Here is a 25,369-nt window from a genome sequence, read left to right as displayed (position 1 = left end):
GCTCTATCTTTCCTTTCTTATCTTTGAAGAATTAAGCCCCCCAAATAAAACATCTGAACTACATGACAAAGCCATGGTGCAGAGACTTCAGTAATAACAAAGGGCATCATCCCTTCTTATTTCTCTTGCTTTCTCCTTTATTCATTACACATACCGTAGTTATCTTGTCTTTCAGAGACCATTTCATTTGGAAATGTTAACAGGCAGAGGATGCTTTCGGTTTGTCCACTAGTAAAATAAAATCTATTAAACTTTGATTAAGAAAATAATGAAAGTTAAAACTCTCTATGTCCTTGTAGCAGTACAAGAGAAAGGGAGTATTCTCATTGCAATAAAACAGATCGATGTAATATTGACTAACATCTACCAACAAACAATTTTTTCCCCTCAGGATGGATAGACTCTAGGGCCTCTCATTTGTTCCCATAATGGAACCTCTGGGTTTGATAATCCATTCTTGAGAACATCATCAAAGTTATATTTTAACTCATTAAGTCTGTCAGCCTGTTCTATTATTTCCCTGCTAATTTAATATGTGCCTGGCAAACAGACTGTCAGTGATTGTACCCAGTAGATATCTTTTTTTAATCTGGGGATTGTGAAATTTTATAAAGAAGAAACCTTGCCAAAGTTTCATTCGGTTTATGTGGCTTCTTCCCTTGTAGAATTGCTAGCTGCTAGGGCAATAGTTCTTGTTTTTACAAGTCTGGAGAATGATTTCTCCTATGTGATCATTCTAACCCAAATTTGAGTTTATTTATTAACTTACTTGATATGGCCACACCCATCTCATAAATTCAACACTGGTAATCCAGCACGTTAAAAACAATATAGAAAGTATCAACAAATGTATAAAAATCTACAATAGCATTGGAGAAGACATCCAATAAGCACTCAATAGTAACAATAACATCTCACAGGTCATCTAACCTCCTGACCTTTGTGCTCTGGAGCACATCCATGTCTTCAGCATCTTGAGAAAGGCCAGCAGGGTCAGATCAACCTGGTCTTGGATGATATGTTATTCCAAGGGAGAATTGTCTTGATTTGAATGCCATAAGACAAATTAAACTTTCCAACTTTTATGGAAGCTACCTAGGACTTTTGATAACTTGTGTTATAGGAATTTTTACATGGTCAATAAGATAATAAGGGCTTACTTGATTACTTGATCAGGCACTGGCTTATTTTTGAATTGAGGATGTTCCTCCAAAACTGGCTGCACAGTAAAGCATTGTATATCTAAAACCACAAGAGCTAAGGACATTATACCATTATTGGACACAATCAGTAATCTGGAAATGAAAAAAGTCATCACAATTGTTCAAGAGTCTTTTATAAAATTATCACATAATTAATGAAATTCATGATTCACTTTAAAAAGTAAGTGTACAACAAATTGGTTGATTAAATCTATGTTCCAAATAAATTGAACATTATTGATAGAGGAAAATATTTGTGTTTTCCTCAGCTCAGGTTTGAAAAGAGGGGTTCTTGGTGCTCTCCGAGCTTGGTTGTTATCTTGCAGACCTTTCATTACCTAAATTAGGTAACATCATCAGTGCTAGTAGGGAGTGCGTTTTGCTCTCATTTTATATTCTAGTGGCTTGTCCTGTCAGTGTCGGCAGGAGTAGTATTTGTGGTTCTTTGGTTGGACTGTTTACAAACCAAGGTATTATTACTGTGTCCAGTCCAATTCCTTAAGAGTAGTTTGAAGCTGACACACAATTCACTGCCATCAATCACTGACATATAGAGAACTTACAACAGGCCAATCAATAATATATCTAGCTGATCAACTGGAAAGTGCAAAACACTGCTTTTGACTAATGCCATTCCATTCGGATCTTGTTTCATGCTTTGAGCATGGTATTTAAAGGTAAAGGTAAAGGTTCCCCCGCACATGCGTGCTAGTCGTTTCCAACTCTAGGGGCCAGTGCTCATCTCTGTTTCAAAGCCGAAGAGCCAGCGCTTCTCCGAGGATGTTTCCGTGGTCATGTGGCTGGCATGACTAGATGCCAAAGGCGCACGGAACGCTGTTACCTTCCCACTGTAGTGGTCCCTATTTTTCTACTGGCATTTTTATGTGCTTTCGAACTGCTAGGTTGGCAGAAGCTGGGACGAGTAACAGGCGCTCACTCTGTTACGCGGCACTCGAGATTCGACCCACCAAACTGCCGACCTTCTGATCAACAAGGTCAGCATCCTAACCCACTGAGCCACCGTGTCCCTTTCTGGTATCTAGTAATGTCTAAAAAAAAACCCTTAAGAGTTATAAAGAGGAAGCTGCAGAACTAACCAAGCACTATTCCTTTGTTACATTTTTAAGGAACTCTGAAATAACAGCATCTTAGCAAGATGATATAGATGTGAATCCTCCAAGAACTAGGAAAAAATACTGTAAGAGTTCCTGCTAATAGGAATTTGGCCCATCCATATACCCTCCAAAGCTGCAGAATAGCCAAAAAGAAAGGAGATTTGTGTGATTTCAAATATATTACAGTAAAGCTGGAAGCTCACCTCTCATTATGAGATCACAAGAGCTTAAAGTTGGTTTTCCCCGAGGCACAGTATTCACATAGAATACTGATTTAACTTATGCTGCTGCTTTAAGGCATTTTATTTTTCAAATGCATTATTGCAGATTTACAGAGATGCACACTAAAATTATATGGTGCAAAGATTTCAACTGACACGTTGGAGTTTGTATACTATATTTCTGTGAGATGGACATGAATAGGAATACATTATTAGGAAGAATTGTTTATGTTGTGATAGAGAAAAGGAATTTGCAGTTGTCTTGTTCACCCTGAAGTGTTGAATATAACCTTAGAAGCGGGCAGTGTTTTCAGTGTAAAGGATTTGTCTATAGCTGTACTGTTTATGTTTTGAAGCAATAACCTTTTATCATTCCTTCAGAAGCTTTCCTTTATAAAGTGGGAGATGAAAAGCAGCTTTTCAGAGGATCAAAAGTACATAAGAGAGGAATCACTGCCTGTGATGGTTGTGCTTGTCTTATTGAGCCAGTCTCAATAGCCGCTTAGTTGGGTCTAAATGAAGAAGACTTTAATTCAATTCCCCATCAGGTCCACAATATATATATGTAGATAGATAAATAGATAGATAGATAGATAGATAGATAGATAGATAGATAGATAGATAGATAGATAGATAGAGATCAGAAAGCAGCCACGCCTCCTCCCAGTCAGAACACAGCCCCACCGGCAGTTGGAAGGAAAGGAACAGCCAGACCACACATTGCTCCTGGAAGCAGCAGGAGGAACACTCCGGCCTGATGATGACGGATGGGATTTCGTCGAAACGTCGCCACAACTTTCTGAAGATGAAAGGAACACGGGAAGAAACCCGAGACTCTAGATCTACACATAGATAGAGATATAGATACATACAGATATATAGATATATAGATATAGATATAATAAGGGACGCAGTGGCTCAGTGGGTTAGGACACTGAGCTTGTCGATCAGATGGTCGGCAGTTTGGTGGGTCGAATCCCGAGTGCCGCGTAACAGAGTGAGCGCCTGTTACTCGTCCCAGCTTCTGCCAACCTAGCAGTTCGAAAGCACGTAAAAATGCAAGTAGAAAAATAGGGACCACTACGGTGGGAAGGTAACAGAGTTCCGTGCACCTTTGGCGTCTAGTCATGCCAGCCACATGACCACAGAGATGTCCTCGGACAAGCACTGGCTTTTCAGCTTTGAAACAGAGATGAGCACCGCCCCCTAGAGTTGGAAACGACTAGCATGCATGTGCAGGGATTTTATATAGAGGCAAGTGATGATGAACATTCCTAACAATAATACATACAGTAACTAACATTGGACTATTATTTATTCTGTACTGAAGACTAGAAGCTAAAGCAGAATAAACCGTGTTTTACAGCAGTGAGGATATACAAGAGCAGAAACATCTCTATCATACCATTTTCAGATCTCTTAGAAAGCATATGACCTTTCTCCAGCATTGCTACCTGATCTATAATCATGTATAATTACTGTAGGGAAATTAGGAATAAATGCCTTCTGCCTATTATTGAATTTCAATAGGAGAACTGACAAGCATTTAGCTCAGAGACTCAGAATCGATCGAATGCCAATTAGTATCTGCAGCAGACTTTTACACTGCCAGTCTCTATCTAACTAGCCAACTCTCTCTTCCCATGATTCACCAAGGGAGAAACTGAGAAATGTGATACCTAAATTAAGTAATGGAAACCCTAAGAAAATTTCTGCTGCTGAATGAGAAGTTGTTAAGTGAGTTTTTTGCCTCATTTTACGATCTCTCTTGCCATAGTTGTTAAGTAAATCTCTTCAGTTGTTAATTTAGTAACATGGTTGTTAAAGGAATCTGCCTTCCCCCATTTCCTGGACAGAAGGTTGCACAAGGTGATCACATGACCCGGGGATACTGCAGCCGTCATAAATTTGAACCTGTTGCCAAGCATCTCAATGTTGATCACATGACCATGGGGTTGCTGCAGTAGTCATAAGTGTGAAAAACGGTCACAAGTCACTTTTTCCAGTGCTGTCGTAACTTTGAATGGCCACTAAATGAATGATTGTAAGTTGAGGACTACTTGAATTGAGCTTGTCTGGTCAGCCAAAATACGTGATGATGAATAATTTGATGATGTGTTGCTGATGTGGATTTGCCTCCTTCTGAAGCAGAATGCACATTCAGACACAGAGCGTGTTTGTTAACATTTGCATTTAGACAGTATTTTGTATCTGCGTGTAAAAAAGAGAAAGGGAATTTACTGCCTCAAATGTCATACTATATGTTTTAATGTCCACACTAAAATGATAGGTTGCTCTTTCCAGAGATGCAGAAGAATATTTTTTTATTGATTTCTATTGTTTTAAACAAAATCAAATCCAACAAGTAGTGTTTCTAATTATAAAAAAAACCAACACCTGAGCAGTATAAATCATACTTTGGTGGCAATTTTTTCTGTATCTGCTGAACATTCAAGATTATATTTAGGTGAACTTGAACATTCCAACATAAAGGGGGGAAAAACTTCAATATCACCCATACATAGCAGTGTTTAAAAATAGACCAGAAAGATATTTGATACAGAGAGGTTTATCCGTGAATTCTGGGATAAAAGCTGCCAGTATGATCAAACCAGAGTCTGAGGAGTTGGCTATTTAATGATTTAAAGTTGTTTAGTAAGATGGCCTTGATGATTTTAGAATGTAACTAGAGGCCTTTTTCATTTCTAAGAATAATGCACTTCTTTGAAGTTTTGATTTCTTGGGAAGTTTGATTGAATAGGTATTTCACTATTTAAGTTTCTCTATCGTGACACAGGATGCAGATATCCACCACTTTCTTTAGGATGTTAGGAAAGCATTATTTTTATAGTGTTGGCTGACTCAAATATTTTAACAGGCAAGGAACTGATAAAAAAACCAAACAGGTATGAAGTATGCTCTGGTGGCCATTTGAAATAGTGAACTCTACAAGAAGTCCTCGGCTTACAGCAGTTCATTTACTGACCGTTCAAAGTTACAATGGCATTGGGAAAAGTGACTTATGACCACCATTTTTCACACGACCGTTGTGGCGTTCCCCAGGGATACGAGATCAAAATTCAGATGCTTGGCAACTGGTTCGTATTTACAGTATGACTGCTGCAATACAGTATGCTACGGTCATATGATCACTTTTTTGTGATCTTCTGTCAACCAAATTCAACGGGGAAGCCAGATTCACTTAACAACTGTGACAAGAAAGGTTGTAAAAATGGGACAAAACTCACTTAACAAACATCTCATTTAAAAACAGAAATTTGGGGCTCAATTGTATTTGTAAGTCGAGGACTAAAAAAAAGTAAGAATGTTAATATAGCCTTTCCACTGGTATATTCCAGAAGAAAACATACTTAGAAGGCCCTACAAAGAAAGCAGAAGGTCCTATATTTCACAGAGGTTAATTTATGATTACTGAGAGCATCGCAAAGCCTTGTTTTCTTGACAAACTTGTGAAACAGAATCATACATTTGTTCTGCTCATTTTGCAAAACAATATATAACTTAAAAGGGAAACATGTGAAGTGGCTTAAATCAGAGGAATTTTTCATATTTCCCATAAACTTTGAATAAGGGTTTTTACTTCAAATTGCTTTTGTTTATTTAATAAAATCCCCTGCTTCTAAGGATACATTGAACAGCAGCATTCTTCAGTTTCTCTTCAGGGGGTGCAGTAGTATTCATTTTTTCAGCATTTGGAAACTGGCTCATCAGTTGTGCTTGAAAGTCTTCCCTCCGCTCATATTCTTTGCCTCGATAGATGAACATTTTATTCTGTTTTTTTTAAAAAAGGATAAACACTCTATGTGATTACAAACCTGGTTGTGAACTTGCTAGGAAAAATAAATCATTGTTAAACATAACACAACATAACATCATAACGTTTTTTTATCCTGTTCTTCTTAAAAGCTGGAAAGATGGATTAAATATGAAATTCAATACATCAAGACCATAATACCCAACTAAATTGTCTGTTACGTCCCTCCTGAGGAGTAAAAGAGAGGAAGCTGTTTTTCTAAAATAACAAGAAGACCAAGATGTGATATAATTGCCACTAGTCCCTCAATACATTTTCTTGACCCTGGCTGATTGCTAGAAGGCATCTAATATAGTTCTATAGGGAAACTGATTCTTTTCTTATTATTGTTCCTTTCAAAGCATATTGGAGACGAAGAAAAGAAAATTATAAGATTATTTTTGCCAGACTGTAAAAATTACCAACAATAAGAATACTTCTGAGAATAGTCAAGGTACCTAAATGTGAGAGCCTTTCAAATGAAATTTCACCTGTGAGCTGTCAATTAGAAATGAATATACACCAGATATAAAATTCATTAGATTTCCTGCTTCATTGTCTTGGCTATTCGTATTGTTGGTTTTATTGTTCATTAAATTCTCTTCAGCTATAAACCATCCTTTAATTATGACTGTCTTGTAAGAATCCTAAACGCTCCCTTATCACTGCATTACCCTCACTATAAACCTTCTTCTAACCTTGAAAGCAAAAGAAAAAAACCCACAATAAATAAAATTCCTTTCTGAAAACGTGACATTCCATATTGTTACAAATGGCATTTTAGGTAGCTGCAAGACAGAAATTCTTTTCCTGGCAGAACCTCATGAAGACAAATGCCCCCATTTGTGAATAACTCCATTTCCACGAGTAGAATATTGGCATTCTATAAGACTACTACAAATTTGAAATTTGTTAAAGACAAAGTATCCAGAGTAGATGATTTACCTTTAGGAATGTGGGGAAACCTTGGCCATAATATCCAACCGCAAAATAATCTGGTTTAGGTCTCAGAATTTTCATGATGTTTTCATAGAATTTGGCTTGCTGAATCTGAAAGGAAAAAGAAATGTAACAGGTCTTTCTGGGATTATATTACAATCAGTTCCTCAGACACTAGGGTTATCTTTCCATAGGATCCAATCTGGGTCAGTCCCTAGGAGCAGAAGTTTAATCTTCTGGGCTTTCAGACTTGTTCTAGAACCCATCCCCATTCTCTCTCTCTGTCCAAAATGTATGTGAAAGAGAAGTTCCCTGAGGATGGGCTCTAGCATGAGTCCAAAAGCTAGGAAGAGTGAACCTTTGGTCCTGGTGACCAACCTAGATTGGATCCTCCAAGATTATCTTGGGACACCTACATTCGCCTTAATTCATTACTTTTCCATAATTTAAAATGTGTAATTCTGATTTTTCTCATTTTCATTAGTATTTGTAAATTAATTACTACAGCAAAACCTCAGTTTTACAAATAATTCTGTGTCACCTCAAATGTCAATTAAATCTTAAATTATATAATTTGCAACAATTTAGTGTCATTGGGCTAGCGTCGCAAATGAGAGGATGAGATATCTCAGTCAGGCTAAAATAACTGAAGTGGAATTATAATTATTGTGTAGACAATTGCAAGGCCTACTTGATAAAGTTTATGGTGTGAATCTTATACAAAGCGATGATCCTTTGGCCAATTTCAAATTGCAATGCTAAGTTCTATAGCTTGATATAAAGCTAAACATAGGAAATAATTGTCTAAAGTGGCCATCAAGGACATAGAGGCAATGTTGTATTTTGCAAATGGCAGTGAATTTAAAAGTCAGTACAATGTGGAAGTCTAAAGTCTATTTTAAAAGTCTATAAAATGAATGGGAACTTTAATTTAAAATGAAATGCACTGATTTTTATTTCATGAGGTAAAATTGTTTTTATTTACATTTATGTTTCAAAATGATAAAGGAGTTTATAGAATTAGCATTCCTTGTTCTTTTGAAAAACATAGCACTAACTTCAACTCATTATGAAACAGTTCCCACCTCAATTCAATGGTTCTAATTTTGGACATTTTTATTGTATTTAGAAAATCAACTCCCTTAGTAGTTCTGAGCAACTTAACAGAATTCTGTAAAAACGATCTATAAAAACAATAATATAAATGAGCTTGGAAAATAAATATACTTTGAGCTTCTCACCTCCAAAGCTGTAATCCTATTGATGAATTAATAATATGAGATGAGAGTAGTAAGGCTGTAAGTATCTTGGGCCTATGGTTTCTAAGGTTTCATACATCATTGTGAGTATCTTTGAATTGGGTTGGAAAGCAATTACAGCTGGGCCAGCTGCAATTTCTGGACTGTCTTCTAGGTTAGTCCATGAACGATTGCAGTAATCTAGCTTTTAAATTACTGGAGCATACGTCTCAAACAGCAAGTAGGTATGCACCTCACTTATCAACTAGCACTGATTATAAGTGATTCCACTGCTGCTATGAGGCTATCTACAACAGAAGATCCCAGACTGCAAGTTTGCTCCTTAAAGGGGAGTAAAAGCCCATTCCAGACTATCTCCTGACATTTCTTGCCTGAATGTAGTTTCAATTTATTTCCCCTACAGTCCTTTACAGTGTGGGAAAGCAGAGCTTCTGGAGACATTAAGTTTCTCAACTGTATGTTGAGTTCTTAGCTCACAGCCGTAATATACAAACCCATAACTTACAGAACATCATTTTTTTTGCCAAGGCAAAGAAGGCAAAAATATCTATTTTATTGATTTGGATTTACTTACCTTCAATATTTTAATTTTTTTTTACTCATTTGTCTGAAATAATGATAAACTGGATATATAGATAAGTGCTTTGAGCCAGCATCTGACTACTTGTGATTGATTGGAATGGTCCCTGCAGTTTTCTTGGCTAAATTTCAGAAGTAATTTGCCATTGTCTCCTTCTGAGAAACAGTGACTGGCCCAAAGTTATCTAGCTGATTTTATGTCAAAAACAACAATAGAACTCACAGGTTCCTTAGCCTTAACAAAAACTTGTTCTTGACCAGATTATATCCACTTATAAGAAAACCTAGACCTGAATTACAGAAAGGTTTCAGAAATAAATTAGAAACTACAGACAACTTAACAATCCGTAATATTTTTGTAGAATTCCATTCTTACCAAGTTTTGGCTTAGAAGTTCATAATCAAAAATTTCCATTTCATATTGTTCTGCTAGTTCTTTGCACAAGCCTATTGCTTCTTCCCACATCTGCAACGTAACAGGAAATTTAGATATATAATTGCATAGCTTTAGATAAGTTTATTGAAGTCTTTATTTATCAGGTTAAATGTCTGCCCCTGTCTCTCTCAGAGCAATATTTATTCATTATGCAATATGCTTTGAAATATTACATTAGAACTCCAGAAGAATAATATTTGTGTAACCAGAAATAGCTACACTGAAGAAATACATTTAAGGCCTTGTGATTTATTTTTGCAACACTATTAGGTTCCTGAAAGAACATTGAAGAACCCCAATTTATTTCATTCACACCTCTTTGAGAAGATATGCCCAGTCAAACATTGAGAAAAGACTATGTAAAACATATTGCTAAGAAGAAAGCACTTCTCCTTAAAGCATGACAACAATGGTGCTTTTTACAAGACCTGCGCTGTCACTTAAACTCTGTCAGGGGTGCTTTGCTTATACCAGTGTGTGTTGTGAAGAGCTTCTTCTGCATATTTTGCACAGCCCTACTTTGTGATATTTACACAGTTTTGCAGGGACGCGGTGGCTCAGTGGATTAGGACACTGAGCTTATCGATCAGAAGGTCGGCAGTTTGGCAGGTCGAATCCCGAGTGACGTGTAACAGAGTGAGCGCCTGTTACTTGTCCCAGCTTCTGCCAACCTAGCAGTTCGAAAGCACGTAAAAATGCAAGTAGAAAAATAGGGACCACTACGGTGGGAAGGTAACAGCGTTCCGTGCGCCTTTGGCATCTAGTCATTCCGGCCACATGACCACGGAGACGTCCTCGGACAAGCGCTGGCTCTTCGGCTATGAAACGGAGATGAGCACTGGCCCCTAGAGTTGGAAATGACTAGCACGCATGTGCGGGGGAACCTTTACCTTTATATAGTTTACGGGACAGATCAACCTCTTGCAGTTAATTTTAATATGTAATAAATTTACCCATACATTTCATATTTTATACTAATATATTGAAATGTAACTGTCTCAGATACTTGCATTCTCCATTAAGTTCAATGAACCAGCTCTCTACTAATTTACAGGTAGTCCTCGGCTTAGAACCACAACTGAGCCCCCAATTTCGTTTGCAAAGGAAAACATGTGGATTTTGCCCCATTTACAGCCTTTCTTGCCCTAGTTGTTAAGTAAATCACTGGAATTGTTAAGTTAGTGACATGGTTGTTAAGTAAATTGGGGCTTTCCTACTGATTTTGCTTGTCAGAAGGTTGAAAAAGGTGATTACATGAACCTGGGACACTGCAACCGTCATAAATATGAGTCAGCTGCCAAGGGTCTGCATTTTGATCACTGACCTTAGGGATGCTGCAACAGTTGTTAGTTTGAAATACCATCATAACCCACTTTTTTCAATGCTGTAGTAACTTTGAATGGTCACTAAATGAATTTTATTGTAAGTCAAGGACTACCTGTACAAGGTTGTTAATCTAAAATCTTTTTCAAGTTCAGCTCAACTTTGGTAATCTCACAGACATGTCAGGGTGTGTTTTTTGGCAATAGAGGAAATGGTTTGATGTTGCCTTCTGGAGTGGTTTTGTTTTTTTCCAGCTGCCAGTCTAGCTCCCAGATATGGGATTTACTCAGTGGTGGGATTCAGATATGTGAACAACTGGTCCTCTGTGTGGATGCGGCTTCCGGAAGTTTTTTCTGGGCCTGGGCAACAAAAAAAATAGCTACCAGTTCTGCCAAACTGGTACAAACTGGCTGAATCCCACCACATTGACTAGATGTTATCCATTCAAGTAATAAGCGGACAGAGGCCCCCCTACCCTGTTCTAAGTCAGGTATGATGCTTTTTTTCTCATGTAATATCTACAAAGTTTGTGCTCCTGTTCATTGCAGGCTAATCATTCAAATTATAATTTGGCTTCGTGTCACAAATATATTATAAATATTCTAGAGGCAACCTCTCACGACCAAATTTATTTTATTAATTTTATTTTATTAAATTTATATACCGTCCTATTCCCGTAGGACTCAGGGCGGTTTACAGGGAGGGTTAAAAACAGACATACAAAAATTAAAATCAGATTAAAAATTAAATAAATCAAGTCCCCAAAATTTAAACTAAAACCCAATAAAAATTAAAACCCCTCAGCCTGGGCAGACAGCTCGAAGAGCCAAGTTTTCAGGTCCCGGCGAAATGAGCGAAGGTCGGGGGCAGTCCTAAGTTCCATGGGGAGTTGGTTCCATAGGGCCGGCGTGCCCAGAGAGAAAGCTCTTCCCCTGGGAATAACCCGCCGGCATTCCTTAACTGGCAGTATCCTGAGAAGGCCCTCCCTGTGGGAGTGCACAGGACAAAGGGAGCTTGATGCCGGCAGCAGGTGTTCCCTCAGATAACCCGGACCCAAGCCATTTAGGGCTTTATAGGTCATCACCAGCACCTTGAATCTCACCCAAAGGGCAACCGGAAGCCAATGCAGCTCGCGGAGTAGAGGTGTTACATGGGAGTATCGGGAAACCCCCATCACAACTCGCGCGGCCGCATTCTGCACCAGTTGAAGCCTCTGAGTGGTCCTCAAGGGCAGCCCCATGTAGAGAGTGTTGCAGTAGTCTAAACAGGAGGTCACAAGTCCTTTTGCAATGCTTCTACAGTTAAATGGATATGACAACAGTGGAACCAAACAGAAGTTGCTACTAAGTGCTAGTGCCTACCTGCCTTTCTTCTTACAAAGTAAAATAAACAAGACCAAAACACATTACACCATATAATTTCTGCATTACCTGATTCATAGCAATATTTTAATAATGTCACAGACAGCACACAATAACATTCTTCCATAAATTCTATGCTGCGGTATAATGAGGATCACAACCACCCGGCAATTTACTGAACACATATTTTTCTCAATATTAGGCATTACTGCTTTGGATGATGAAATGAGATTGCACAAAGCTACTCAGCAGGAATTAGGAAGATAAAATTACCTTTCCTTTGTCAAAATATTCTATTATCATCTCATATAGGTGCTCTTTCAGATGACGGTGTGTTCGTGAACTTTGAAATTCTGTTTGCATGACTTGAGGAGTACAGTGTTCATCAGACCACTGTGAAGAAACAATTTGCAAGTTTTTAGCTTTTTTTTAAGGTTATCAAAGATTGGTGCCATAATTGGGTACAATATGCATGTAGTACAAATCAGTGACAATACTGTATAAATATGCAAGATGGCTTTTTAGACTTTTCTTTCTGGCATTTACTTATCCTTAATTAGATCCAAACATAGCAATTCTATTTTTGAACCTGAATAAACAGTTGTCTCATTAAGACTCCCCTCTTTAAATATACATACATGCAATCATTTCTTGACATATCACTCTTTGTCCAAACTTACAAATAAAACCCACCAAAATATCACACACATTGCATCGATATGCAGCAGTCTGATTTTCATTTTGTCATATTCTTCCCAAATGCTACAAAATGTAAGAGGTTTTTTTTTAATACCTTGACTCCTGAAATACATGGGACTAAAAGTTATTTCCATTGGTGCTATCAAATGTGACTTCAAAAAGTTTGGTAATGAATCAAGTGAACAGTTACAGCTTTCTATATGTCATAGATGTCAAATTAGAGATTGTCCTGCTTTTTGCCTGAAGATTGTAATTTTAATCTCCATCTCAGTATAGAAACTTTTGGACCTTAATTTCAAATCACGCAAGCTAAATTAAATTTGTAATGGAAAACCTAGGACAGAATATGGAATGGCAAACAGAAGGAAAGAATAGTTGTGTTCAAAACTCAGTTATGCTGGCTATCCAATTCTCACAAAGGTGTCTTGTTCCTTTCCTTAATGCTGTGCTCAAAAATCCATTTTGTACCATAAAGAAGATTGACTTAATGTGCAAATCTTATACACTCTCTGTTTTATAAAAGTGTCTCAACCCCACTTCCAGCTCACCACTTTACTTTTCTTGATCCATTTTGTTGCTTTATTTGCTAAGAAAGATCTCTCTGCCTTCTACTCCCAGAAAGAAGACTTTATTCCTGGGAAAAGTGCCTGCTGAGTTTAAATCCTGGCATCTCTCCAACTTCTTTCAGCTCTGTAACTTCCCCAGAACAACATGGAATTGAAATTGAAATCCTGAGTCCAGGTCACTTGGTAATACCAAGGAAACTAAGAGGCTTTAAAATACACACATACAGAAAACCAATATATCTGTAACAGCGTAGAACAACTGATTTTCCCTTCCTTTCCTCTTAAAAGCATTTAATGCTTTAACAAATGCACCGATGCCACGTTTGCAGGTAAAAGTTTGGAAATGTCAGTAGTCTTTATATGCACAGAAATGTGAATGTTAATTTGAAGAGTTAATGAAGCAGCAGGTTCTCAGAGGGCAGATTAAACTAAGTTTTGAGGAAAATGAACTTCATACTCTTTCATAAACTCACCACAATTTCTAAAGATACTGAGTGGTACTCTACAAAGCAGCTCACTCATCCTCTGAAGATGCCAGAAACATCAGACAATAGAAATCTAGACCTTGCCATTCTGTCTGAAAGCTCATCACTACTTAACCGTCCCAAAGATTTTAAAAAATTATGGCCATATAATATTCAATACACATCAAAATTATAATTAAAATACTGGCATGATTTATTAAATTCTATCTCTGGACTGGATTGGAGATCTATGAATCTATTACTTAGAAAATATGTGTAATCTATCACTGAAGAATGATTGCTCCTGTTCAGTATCCAACTAGTCAGCTAGGTTTGTTTTGAGGTTTCTCCTTTGCATTCCTCTTCTCCTGCTTCTCATTTCTCTCCTCCTAGGAACACCCGAAGAACTTTATTGCTCCAAATGTCAAAATGCTGTTTTGATTGGATTAGGGATTCACGTGGGTGATTTATTTGGATTTCCTCCTACTTTTCTCTTTATAATAGCATAGATACAGGTTGTGAAAGGGAGTTTGCTATTTGCATGTAGGAGACTAGTCCAAATCTAGGTTCACCCTATTCCACCAATACATACATAACTATACAGTCACTTATTATTTCCTGCAACACAGTTTGGTGTAAGGACAATTGCCTCCAACTCTTGACTTGACCTCAATTGCAAATAAGCGACTTACTTTCAGAAGTGAAGCATGCAGCAGAAGGGTATATGCAGCTTCAGTGTAGTTCTCAGAATCTAAGTGAAGATCCCGAAGTTTATACAGATACCTATTAATAGATGCAGCAAAAAAAAGAGAGAGAGATCTTTAATATCAGCATTATTTTAAATTCATAAAATATGGATCTATTACTACTACTACTCTACCCTACTAGAATGATGAGAACTACTACCAAAATTTAAATATGACTCTGTAATAAGGCATTGAAGTATCAATCACATGAATTAACCATGTTCCACATTTGGTTGATTCGGTCATTATACTTCCAGTTTCTATGATTTTGAAGTTAAGTTTGAAAACATGATTATATTGTCAAGTTAAAATGTATTCTCCTGCCTCATAAGAGAGGATTTACATTCTGGTGTTTTCAAATCGTAGCACTTTATAGGCTGTCTAATGAGAAAAAGACTTCTGCATATATAAGGGCTGAAGTTTTATTTTTCCCAGCTGAAAAAAAAAGGTACGCACACAAACACACACATGTGCGGGCGTGCACACACACACACACACACACACAGCACTGTCCATATCCTGATAGCTGCCCAATTAAAAGATAAGATACGAAAATAGTTTAGTAAATAATACAATAGTATAGTAAATAATACAATACAGTATTATATATTATGTAACTGAAAATGTGAATGTGTATATAACTGAGACAGACAGATGTCATAGATACAAAAACATATGTATTAAGAGGCTAATACCTTAAAGAAATACAAATTTAGAATACAGCTTTTATTCATAAGATTTTTATTTTTTATTATTATTGCAAAAGTAAATAAAAATAAAAAATAAAACTACAGTTCATTTGGATCAGCAAGACATTCTGAAGATGTCTCACTCTAACTACAATCCAGCTTAACATACCTGCCTCTTTTAACATACTTGTTTAAAAGATGTTGAATATAAATTGAAAATTGGAAAGTCAAATTTGTACTTGTTACATAAATCAAAGATGCTGATCTCAGTCTGTGATTTTATACAGCTCACTTAAAGGCTTTTTGCTGTAAAGGCTTTTATTTCTCATTTCCTATCTCTCTATCTGAATAGGTTTATATCCACCAGAAAAACAACTCCTGACATAGAATCTCATTCAACTGAACAAGTTAAAAAATATTGTTTTTACAAAGAGAGATTTGATTTCTCATCTGATTCCAAAACAAAGACTACAATTGTTGCAAAATTTATAATAGATTTTATTCAATTCATCATAGTCAATATGTCCTTTATCTGCCAATCTTAAATTATGATCCTCCTTATTTAAATTACATACCTTTTCCCCCCAAAACTAAAGTATATGAGCAACTTTGACAAAAATATGTGATGAGCCTTTGTAGAACATCAAACAAAATTTCTGGGATAATAATTTACTATAAATCCATGTATAATCCTGAAGATTATGCAAAGAAAACAACACTGATCTTTTCAGTGATAAGTGTAACCAACAGAGCAAGTACTATACCTTATATACATTTCTTCACGATTAATTTCCTTGTAGAAATTCTGAGAGGAAAAATGAATAAAATTTGATTAGTCCTGTGTTCAAACATGATTGGGATGATTCTTTTTACAACATTCTTCAAATATGCATAATTTCTTATTCAGGGAATAATTTTGCTTTGTTTCATTTTTAAAATCTCAAAGCATTCAATTAATGTTAACATAAATATGCATTATTTATACATTACTGCCCACTGAAACCAGTGTGGATAGAATTCATGATCATCAAAGTCACATGGTAGAGCAGCAAATTACTGACAGCAGTCATGAGGATTTTAAAAAATACTCTGTTTTGCATGAATGCAAAAAAAAAATGATTTTCATCACAGCAAGTTTAATAAAATGTTTTTGTTTGTGAAAAAAAGAGAAAACTTTAATCTTTTTCTTGCTATAGCAAGAATATGCTGAACAGGCTGTATTTGAAATGGACACATTTTTGTATGGAACTTTTATTCCCTTCTCCACTTAAAACCATATACAGGTAGTCCTTGACGTAGGAGCACAACTAAGCCCAAAATTTATGTTGTTAAGTGACACATTTGCTAAGTGAGCTTTGCCCCATTTTTACGACCTTTCTTGCCGCAGTTGTAAAGTGAATCACTGCAGTGGTTAAGTTAGTAACTCTGGCTTCCCCATTAACTTTGCTTGCCGGAAGGTCACAAAAGAGAATCACATGACCTCGGGACATGGCAACCATTATAAATATGAGTTAGTTGCCAAGCATCTGAATTTTGATCATGTGACCATGAGGATATTGCGATAGTCATAAGTATGAAAAACAGTCATAAGTCACTTTGTATCTTCGAATGATCACTAAATGAACTGTTGTAAGTTGCGGACTGCCTGTATTACATTTTCTACCTGGCAACAGAAAAGATGGTGGAGAACATCTTGGTTATCGGAGAATGAAAGAATGACTTGGAGGGAGCTCAATTTCTCTTAAGAATGTGCATTAAATAAGGATTATTGTGGCCCAGGAGATGTAGGATGGTCTAAGTATGTAAACAGTGAGTTGTGAAGTACATTACTCAGTGAAATACTTTGCTCATTCATGTAGTCATTTACGTATCCTGCCTTCCTTTTCAACCACAATATAAGGACAATCATTTTCACCTATCTTATAAAACTGTTTCAAAATTAATAAAATTAGGGAGATCAATTTGAACATTCAAAAAGTGCCAAGTACATTTCATTACTTAATTAATTCAATTTATATGCCTGTCCTCTTGAAATTCTCCCTGCAATGTCAGGCAGAAAACAGCATTAAAAACAGCAATGCAGAAAATAAAGGTGACACAAGAGAATACATCCAAACACCCATAGCGTGATGTCAAATGTTACATCTCTGTTTCTAGTTTAAATTATAAAATTTGGATTACATTGTTGGAGTTTCCCTCCCAAATAAGTGAAAACCTGGTGGGTTGCAGTTTCCACTTTCCTGCCATAAAATTATCTATAATAATGTCATATAATAGTTGCTACTATTGTCCAAGGCAGGGGTGGTCAACCTTGGAAACTATTGGCTGGCTGGGGAATTCTGGGAATTAAAGACTTAAAGTTGCCAAGGTTGAACACCCCTGCAGTATGGGCTTATAGACTTTGTAAACAGCTCCAAATTAAAAACTTTAGAACTTTATGCAAATCTTTAAGGTACTACATACCAATAAATTCACAGTGCAACTCATACGATTGTCCTTGCTTTCATCATTCATTACAGCACGATAATCCAGTAGTTTTTCCAAAAGACCTTTTATTAGGCTTACAAACATTTCAACTGACGTGGTAATCTTAGGAAATCTTGAAGAGCACTCAGTGAGTCTGAGAATGTAAAAAAAAAACAATGAACATTTGCCTAAAATGTTACTACAAATTTGTGATCGAATGAAGGAAAAAGCAAGGCAGAATAGTGAATGCATACTTCATAATTTTTGGTTGCTTCGAATATTTGTTGTTTTGAATATCTGTTTAAACACCAACAAGGTACTATTTAAGGCAATGCAGTGATCTGATCCAAGGAATAAAGAGGGGAATCAGAATATATGTTGATGTATTTATTTTGTACCTGTTGGCATCTCTTTCAATCACACATGCTGTTGCCTAGATCTGCAGTTGTGTAAGACCAAGATCTGTCAGATGTTGTAACAGGTACAATAGGTTTTCTGAATTATCTCTTCTCATTTGAATCCATACTGCTGCATGATCCTAACACTTTTCATCTATGTTACAAAATGTTCTCTCTTCAAAAAGCACTCTACGTCTGGGATGTTTGGGGAAAAAACAGGAGTGCTTCCCCCAATTATTCACTCTGGCTGTTAGTTATCAGATATAAAAATATAGATGAGAATCTATAATGTGTTGAATTTCATTAGATTCTGCCATCTCACGTAACAATTCAATTGAACAGCACTGAGGAGTGTCAAGGTGAAATACTGCAATGTTTTCAGTGGCATTTTCTAGGCCCCTCTGTAATTTTGAAAGTGCAGATGATCATCGTTTTATACATTCCAAAGCAATATTTTTCTGCAGATCCATTTAATGTCTTGTCTAAAAATTTTGCCTCTCAAAAGAACTCTCCCGCTGTGGAGGCTTGTGTTTAATTCCGTATTAATTCCTCATTTTATTTAAACATTGTAGGTTTTAATAGTCAGGGTAGTTTTGAAAGAGCAGTTCCATTGTTTAGGGGGAAAAAATGAACATTAGTACATTTCAAAGTGATAACTAACAGTTGTTTTGTGACTTTAATACTCTTGGATTTAATTCATTTGGGTTATATTTAATGTTACATAAAAAGCCAACCATTTATACAAAATACCTTTTCCCTTCAAAAACATCTGTTTTAGAAAATATTTTAATTCTCCCGAGGAGATCAGTGATGGAAGATACATGATAAAACTGTTCCAGTTTTTAATTCTCCTGGTTGATAAAATTCTCCTGGTTGATAAATTTGGATAAAACCTTTTTGGTTTGCCAAGGGGTGTGTAGTATGTGCATAAAATTGAAAATATTTTGTAATACTTGTTAGCATTATGAATTAAAAAGTAACATACAGAGATAACTTAAGTCTGCATTCAGGTTTTAGGAGTTGGAATTGCTGGTATGGAAATACCCACTCAACTAATCATGGTTAGAAAATAAAAGATTTTTTCCCCTGCCAAAATGTACCTCTGAGATCAAAATTTTGCCCTCCAAAATATTATTTCTTGGAAAGAAGAACAGATTACTAGTACTTTTCTAATATAATCCCAAATGCTGGACAGATGGAATTGCTGGCTCTGGTGAAGCTTTTACTATTTTGGTTTCACCTAAATTCAGTGTATTCTAAAAACAAAAGTCATTCACAATTGTTTGTTTAATAGAATCTTATCCATTGATCAGTCTGAATTATGAGAGATTCAGAAAAAAAGGTAAGGTAATCTTTACATAGCACACAATTAAAATAAAGGAATTTGCAGCTGTGAGACTGCACAATAAAGACTATATATTTGAGTGGCTTTCAAAGAGAAAGAAATAATTTTCATGGAGGATGAGTATCCATGACTACAATTAATGATAGCCATATATTATCTCCAGAATTGGAAGTGACATATCTCTGACCACCAGTTGTTAGGAAATACAGGCATTAATGTCAATGTGTTTTGTGGGTGGGCTTTCCATTGGTATACAAAGGGAAACAGGAGGAAATATATCTTTGGTTTCTTCAAGGAAAGCTTGTGTCACATTCTCATTTTTGTTCAGGGCAAAAGTTGGATTAGTCTTGGTGGTAGTAGCTGACAGCCTTTTGGATACAGTCAGTAGCAAGCACAGGATTTATTACACTAAACCAGAAAGTGAGATGCAATCCACCCATAGAGACAGGGTTTTTATTTCTGTGATGAACTTTCTGTCACTTTCCTTCTGGAAAGTTGATATCTGGAAGAACATTAGATTTGCATATGTTTGTAATTTTACAGGTGTACACTTTTTTTCATTATCTGCTCTCTTTTAATGTTTCTATGTGTGCAAAGCACAGGCAAATGTTATCCTTGCTACTGTTTGATTATGGATAAATGACACAGTGCTAGAGGAGAATTATTATGTCATTATTTCTAAAGGAAATTTAGGTCATTTTATGGATATAAAGTATATATAAGATGTGATTAATAAATCCTGGTAGGCTATAGAAATATTACAGTAGTTGAAGATTGAAAATGTATATAGCTCCATCCATTATCTGTCTGTCTGTCTGTCTGTCTGTCTGTCTGTCTGTCTGTCTGTCTGTCTGTCTGTCGGTCCGTTCATCCGTCCATCCGTCCATCCGTCCATCCGTCCATCCATCCATCCATCCATCCATCCATCCATCCATCCATCTATCTTTATCTTAGTAGTTGAAACAAATTTTAAACAAATGTCCAATTTAAAATATAAAACATTTGAAGGACATATTCCATTGTTGTACTTACATTGTCTCAAACAAATGCAGATATTGTTCATCTCCACGGCCTCCTTCTACCTCATGATCCAATTTTAAAATTATTTCATTTTCAAACTGTTTAGAAGAGGAAAGCAAAATCATTAAGCAGAGCACAAGTTCTTTTTGGAACTCATTCCTATAAAATTGATAGCTTTTATGATACTCAAATGTACATCTCCCAAGTGTAGCACATAAAAGTCAAGTAAGCGTGTGTGTGTTTTTTAAAGAGGAATATTTCTCAAATTAGCACTAGGGTTGTAATGACATTAAAAGGAATATATGATTTCATAACAACATACTGAAATTTATGTCTGCATAAACAATTAGATCTTAGAATAAGCTCATAACATCTCAGGTACAATAAGGTATTAAAATACATTGCATGCATTTGAATTGGGAACAGAATAAAAATATTCTAAGATGATTAAAAAACAGATTTTGGATATCTATTTAGACTGACATTTCTTTTATCTGTTTTTATGTGTTCAGGAAGTGAATTTCAAAATGAATATATATATATATGAATAAACTGGATTATGGGATTGGTGACACAAAGTTGACAACTTTGGCTGATACTGAGAATGACTGAATTTGCACTCAGAATCTAATTTGGATAGTTTGGAAAACTGGAGGGTTCGTAGCTTAGAAGCACTACATCCAAAGACTTGGGAATGAAAACTGCCAACAAGCTGGACGCAAGTCAGTTAGGTGAGAAATCTGCTACTAGAGCTGACATCCCAAAAATGCTCTTTTCATGAGTCAACTGGACTTTCTTTCTTTCTTTGAAGACATTTTGCTTCTCATCCAAGAAGCATCTTCAGCTCTCGGCAAGAGCTGACAATTTTGGGCTGCTTCAGAAGAAACATAAGTTTAAGGTAAAAGGGTGTCAAGTGACTATAGCTATCTACTTAGCCTACCTTAGATGAATTGTGCGTGATCCTGGACATCACATTTCCAGATAAGAGAATGGTAAGAAAGGCAATACAGGAAATTGGGAATTTGCCCTATGTGGTCATGCCCAAGGAATTTCAGAACACAGGTTTTAGATAGTTAGTAATACTTAAGGGAGACAGGAAAGCTGTCATAAAGGGAAGATACAGGGAAGATGGCAAAGAATTATTTCCCCATGACCACAGAAATTAAAACTAGACATAATGGATATAAGTTGTGTTTTTCAAGGTTTTATTTAAATATGCAGTAAACTTTCAGCCACTTCTCATTAATCATTATCCTCTGCTCTACAAAGGATCGGATTAGTTGATATTTGTGATCACTTCCCATTCTACAGTTCTACAATTTATTATTTTATGGAATAGAAACCTTCTCACATTCTAACATTACAGAAAACAAATACAAAGTAAACTATGCACGTACATTTACACAACAAAAATGATATTATATCAGGGACAAGACACTGATAGTACATACTGGTTTCTGGAATATGAAAAATTAAGGTCTCATTGCTAAATATTTTGCTATTGATTTTTATTGTCACAATTTTGGCAGTTTGGAGAGCTTACATACACACAAAAAATGATATTTTATCAGGGGTAAGCCACATTGGTGGTACATACTGTTTTCTGGAATATAAAAAAATTAAGGAGTCATTGCTAAATATTTTGCTATTGATGTTTATCACGATAATTTTAGGGGTTTGGAGCACTGGAAAAGAAAAAAAGAAGTGAGATATTCTGGCTATTGTCCACACACTCTATGGGCACCAATACACTGGCTGTTGTATCATAAATATTCCGTGTATATGATTGTTTAAAAGTCTCAAAATAGCTGTTCATTATAGGTTCACATTAGAAAGCTAACTTTGAATCTAAAGAATTATTAGATCTCTTCTCAAATCTAAGCTGATGATTGACCAGATACTTGAGAAAGTCTGAACACCATGAATTTATGACAGTAAGTTGGCTGTAGTTTTTAAGGCATCATGTGACATTCCTGGACACCATATATTCTATGCTGCTTTAGACACAAAGCCAGCTGGGTGACTTTGGGCCAGTCACTTTTTCTCAGCCCTAGGATGAAGGCAATGGCAAACCACTTAAAGAATTGCTGCCAAGAAAACTGCAATAACTATTCTGTACTGAGAAGAAAATAGTATGAGAGTGATTCCAATATTAATACCTACTTACTAAACAAGGTGATAAAAATAGCCATTTTAAAATGAGAACACAAGATAGTGTGACTTATAAAATAATTTCCTTCTTTAGATATTATTATATTGAGATCTTTAAAAGGTCAATTTGCCCAGCTTTATACTAACTTTGACATACTACTAGTATTTCTGAAATGAGACACCCTAACAACATCGTGTAAAAGAGAATTCAAACAAGTCAGAAGAAAAAAAATCTGTTCAGTATAGCATGATAGATTCTAATGCATTCAGCTTACACTTTGATAACAAATGTTAGGTAAGCATGAAGCTTAAGAAACATTTAAGTGAAAATGCTAGCTTGCTTTGCAAATTAACCTCCTCCTTCTACTATTATGAAGTTAGTTTCCGAATTTAAAATCCATGTTATAAGAATGAAAAAAATATATATGCATTCCCTGTGGAGAAGGGAACATAGGTATCTCAAAAACTACTCTAACATCAAGAACTGGGGAAAAATAGATACAGTAAATCCAAATGACACCTGGATAAAAAGGGTTTTGCTTTAAACTTCTGAAGCACTAAATGGTAATGATCATAGTATTGTATAATTCTTTTTAAGCAAAGCTCACTTGAGTCATTAGCTTTAATTGTTGATTTTTAAAAGCTAGTGACTTTATGTGTTTAGAGGTCATTGACCCAGCGACTAGCGACATTTGTTATACAGTTACACCATATGAACCAATTTGATGAAATATTAAATGAATTGGGGTGTTTTTTTATGTTTGCCCTTTCTGTCAATGCCATTGGATGCACCAATGAATCCAAGTATGGTGCATAGGAAGCTATTTTGCTTCCAGCAATTTTTGCCCAAATCACATTTCAGTGAAGCTTGAAAGTTCAGAGAGTGACAAGACATCACAACTCTGTGTGTCTTATAATATTCAGCTGATAAACCTGGGCTCTACTTGGAAAGCAACTGGCAGCTACATATGTGACAGCAAAGGTCTGTCCTCTGCATCAGAGCTTCTATAAGCACAGTTTTGCTCAAAACTTTAAAAATAATGTAAGGAGCCAAGTACATTTTGGTACACTGACTTGAAGATCCCCCGCCCCAGAATTATTTCTGATAATGTCTGTCCACCATCAGATGTGTTTGATGGAACAAAGTTTTATTCTTCTCTAAATTTGCTTTGGAAGATTTGGGAAACTAGATAAATATCTAGGAGAAGACTAAGAAAGAAAAAATTCTATATGCAAGCAGAAATATGTTTATACCACACTGGGTGAATTGAATACAGGAAAGGAAAGTGAATACTCAAGTGGAATGAATTAGAATTAAAAATGTGTAAAAACAGCAACATAGAAATTTAGAAGAACAAGCCCACCCGGGAAAGAATGCCAGATTTACAGCCATTATATATATAAAGAGTGCCAGATTTACATATCATTATATATCATTGGCCAAACTGCCAACGTTGTCAGGATAAAATCATTGGAGTGGTGGAACTACATTTATATCATTGGTGTTTTTGCGCTCCACTCATGGAACGCATCACCGGTCTGTTTGTTTCTGTTGGCCATATTTTCTCGAGCTGCTGCATACTCGTTTTTGTAAGCTGCGATTGTCTCTGAGTGTTTGCTGTCTGAGGGGGATCGCTATCCATTCTATCAGTCATAGCCATTGCTCTTGTCATTGCACATGTTCTCATACCAAGGGATCTTAATGGTTGCTCTTCCTCTTTCTCACATTCTGTGGTGTGGGGTCGTTCGGTAGTTAGGCAATCCTGATCCTGGTTTGGCGATGTGCCCTGTAAGTGTTTGCATTGTCTGCGTTCACATTGTCCATGCCGTTCTGGAGAACGCCAATGATATAAATGTAGTTCCACCACTCCAACGATTTTATCCTGACAACGTTGGTAATTTGGCCAACGAAAGCTCGATTTTATTAAAAACTGCTTTAGTTTTTTACCTTGTCCCAGTGTTTAGATTTCTTGCTTCAATTTCAACATGCCTGGGATTCACCTTTTTAATTTAATATATATAATTGGTTTTCTAATTTTACAATTAAACATTTAAAAAGCAACGTGGTGGCTCGGTAGTCAATAATTCCATAACATGCATCAATCTTTAGCACAAATCTCAAGTTACAACACCAACTATTTCCTCACTTTTTCCCTATGTCATATTGAGCTAATATAGTTCTTATTGTTATCAACTAAGTAAAACCATCTTTGTTAGATTTAGCTTATATAGTTTCTAGCTTTTACATATCTTAATTGTGTTTGCATTCAATCCTTATATACAATCAATGTCCTGTTATTGCTTTTTTCCAGGCTTTAATTTCCCCTCAATATGCAAGTTAACATTTGGTATATTATAATTTCCAAGCTTTAGGCGACCAGAGTTTCCCTTATGTCAACTTCTACATTTCCCCCTTTTTATAACAAAATCTAAAATTCTACATACATATCTTGTCTATTTGCATATAATCTATTTTCTAAAAGTTATCTATTTTTCACCATATTAAACTAAAACTCTATTAATTTTATTACACATCTCACCTATTCAATTATAATGTTACTTTATTTTCTAAAAAT

General features: G+C 35.9%; 1 protein-coding gene across 1 annotated transcript in view; it reads right to left on the bottom strand.

The window, feature by feature from the left end:
- DOCK2 (dedicator of cytokinesis 2) overlaps positions 1-25,369 on the bottom strand; it is a 322,065-nt gene that overhangs the window by 24,512 nt on the left and 272,184 nt on the right. The window contains exons 34-42 of the mRNA XM_081319663.1: positions 20,655-20,740; positions 17,877-18,033; positions 16,178-16,218; positions 14,671-14,761; positions 12,523-12,642; positions 9,506-9,595; positions 7,298-7,402; positions 6,189-6,330; positions 1,161-1,242 (exon numbers count right to left, since the gene is read on the bottom strand). Of these exons, the coding sequence (XP_081175789.1) occupies positions 1,161-1,242; positions 6,189-6,330; positions 7,298-7,402; positions 9,506-9,595; positions 12,523-12,642; positions 14,671-14,761; positions 16,178-16,218; positions 17,877-18,033; positions 20,655-20,740 (914 nt within the window). The remainder of the gene's footprint in view (positions 1-1,160; positions 1,243-6,188; positions 6,331-7,297; positions 7,403-9,505; positions 9,596-12,522; positions 12,643-14,670; positions 14,762-16,177; positions 16,219-17,876; positions 18,034-20,654; positions 20,741-25,369) is intronic.

Source organism: Vipera berus (genome assembly GCF_964194415.1).
Source record: "Vipera berus genome assembly, chromosome: 2".
Taxonomy (NCBI): Eukaryota; Metazoa; Chordata; class Lepidosauria; order Squamata; family Viperidae; genus Vipera; species Vipera berus.
This window is presented reverse-complemented; position numbering and strand designations above follow the sequence as displayed.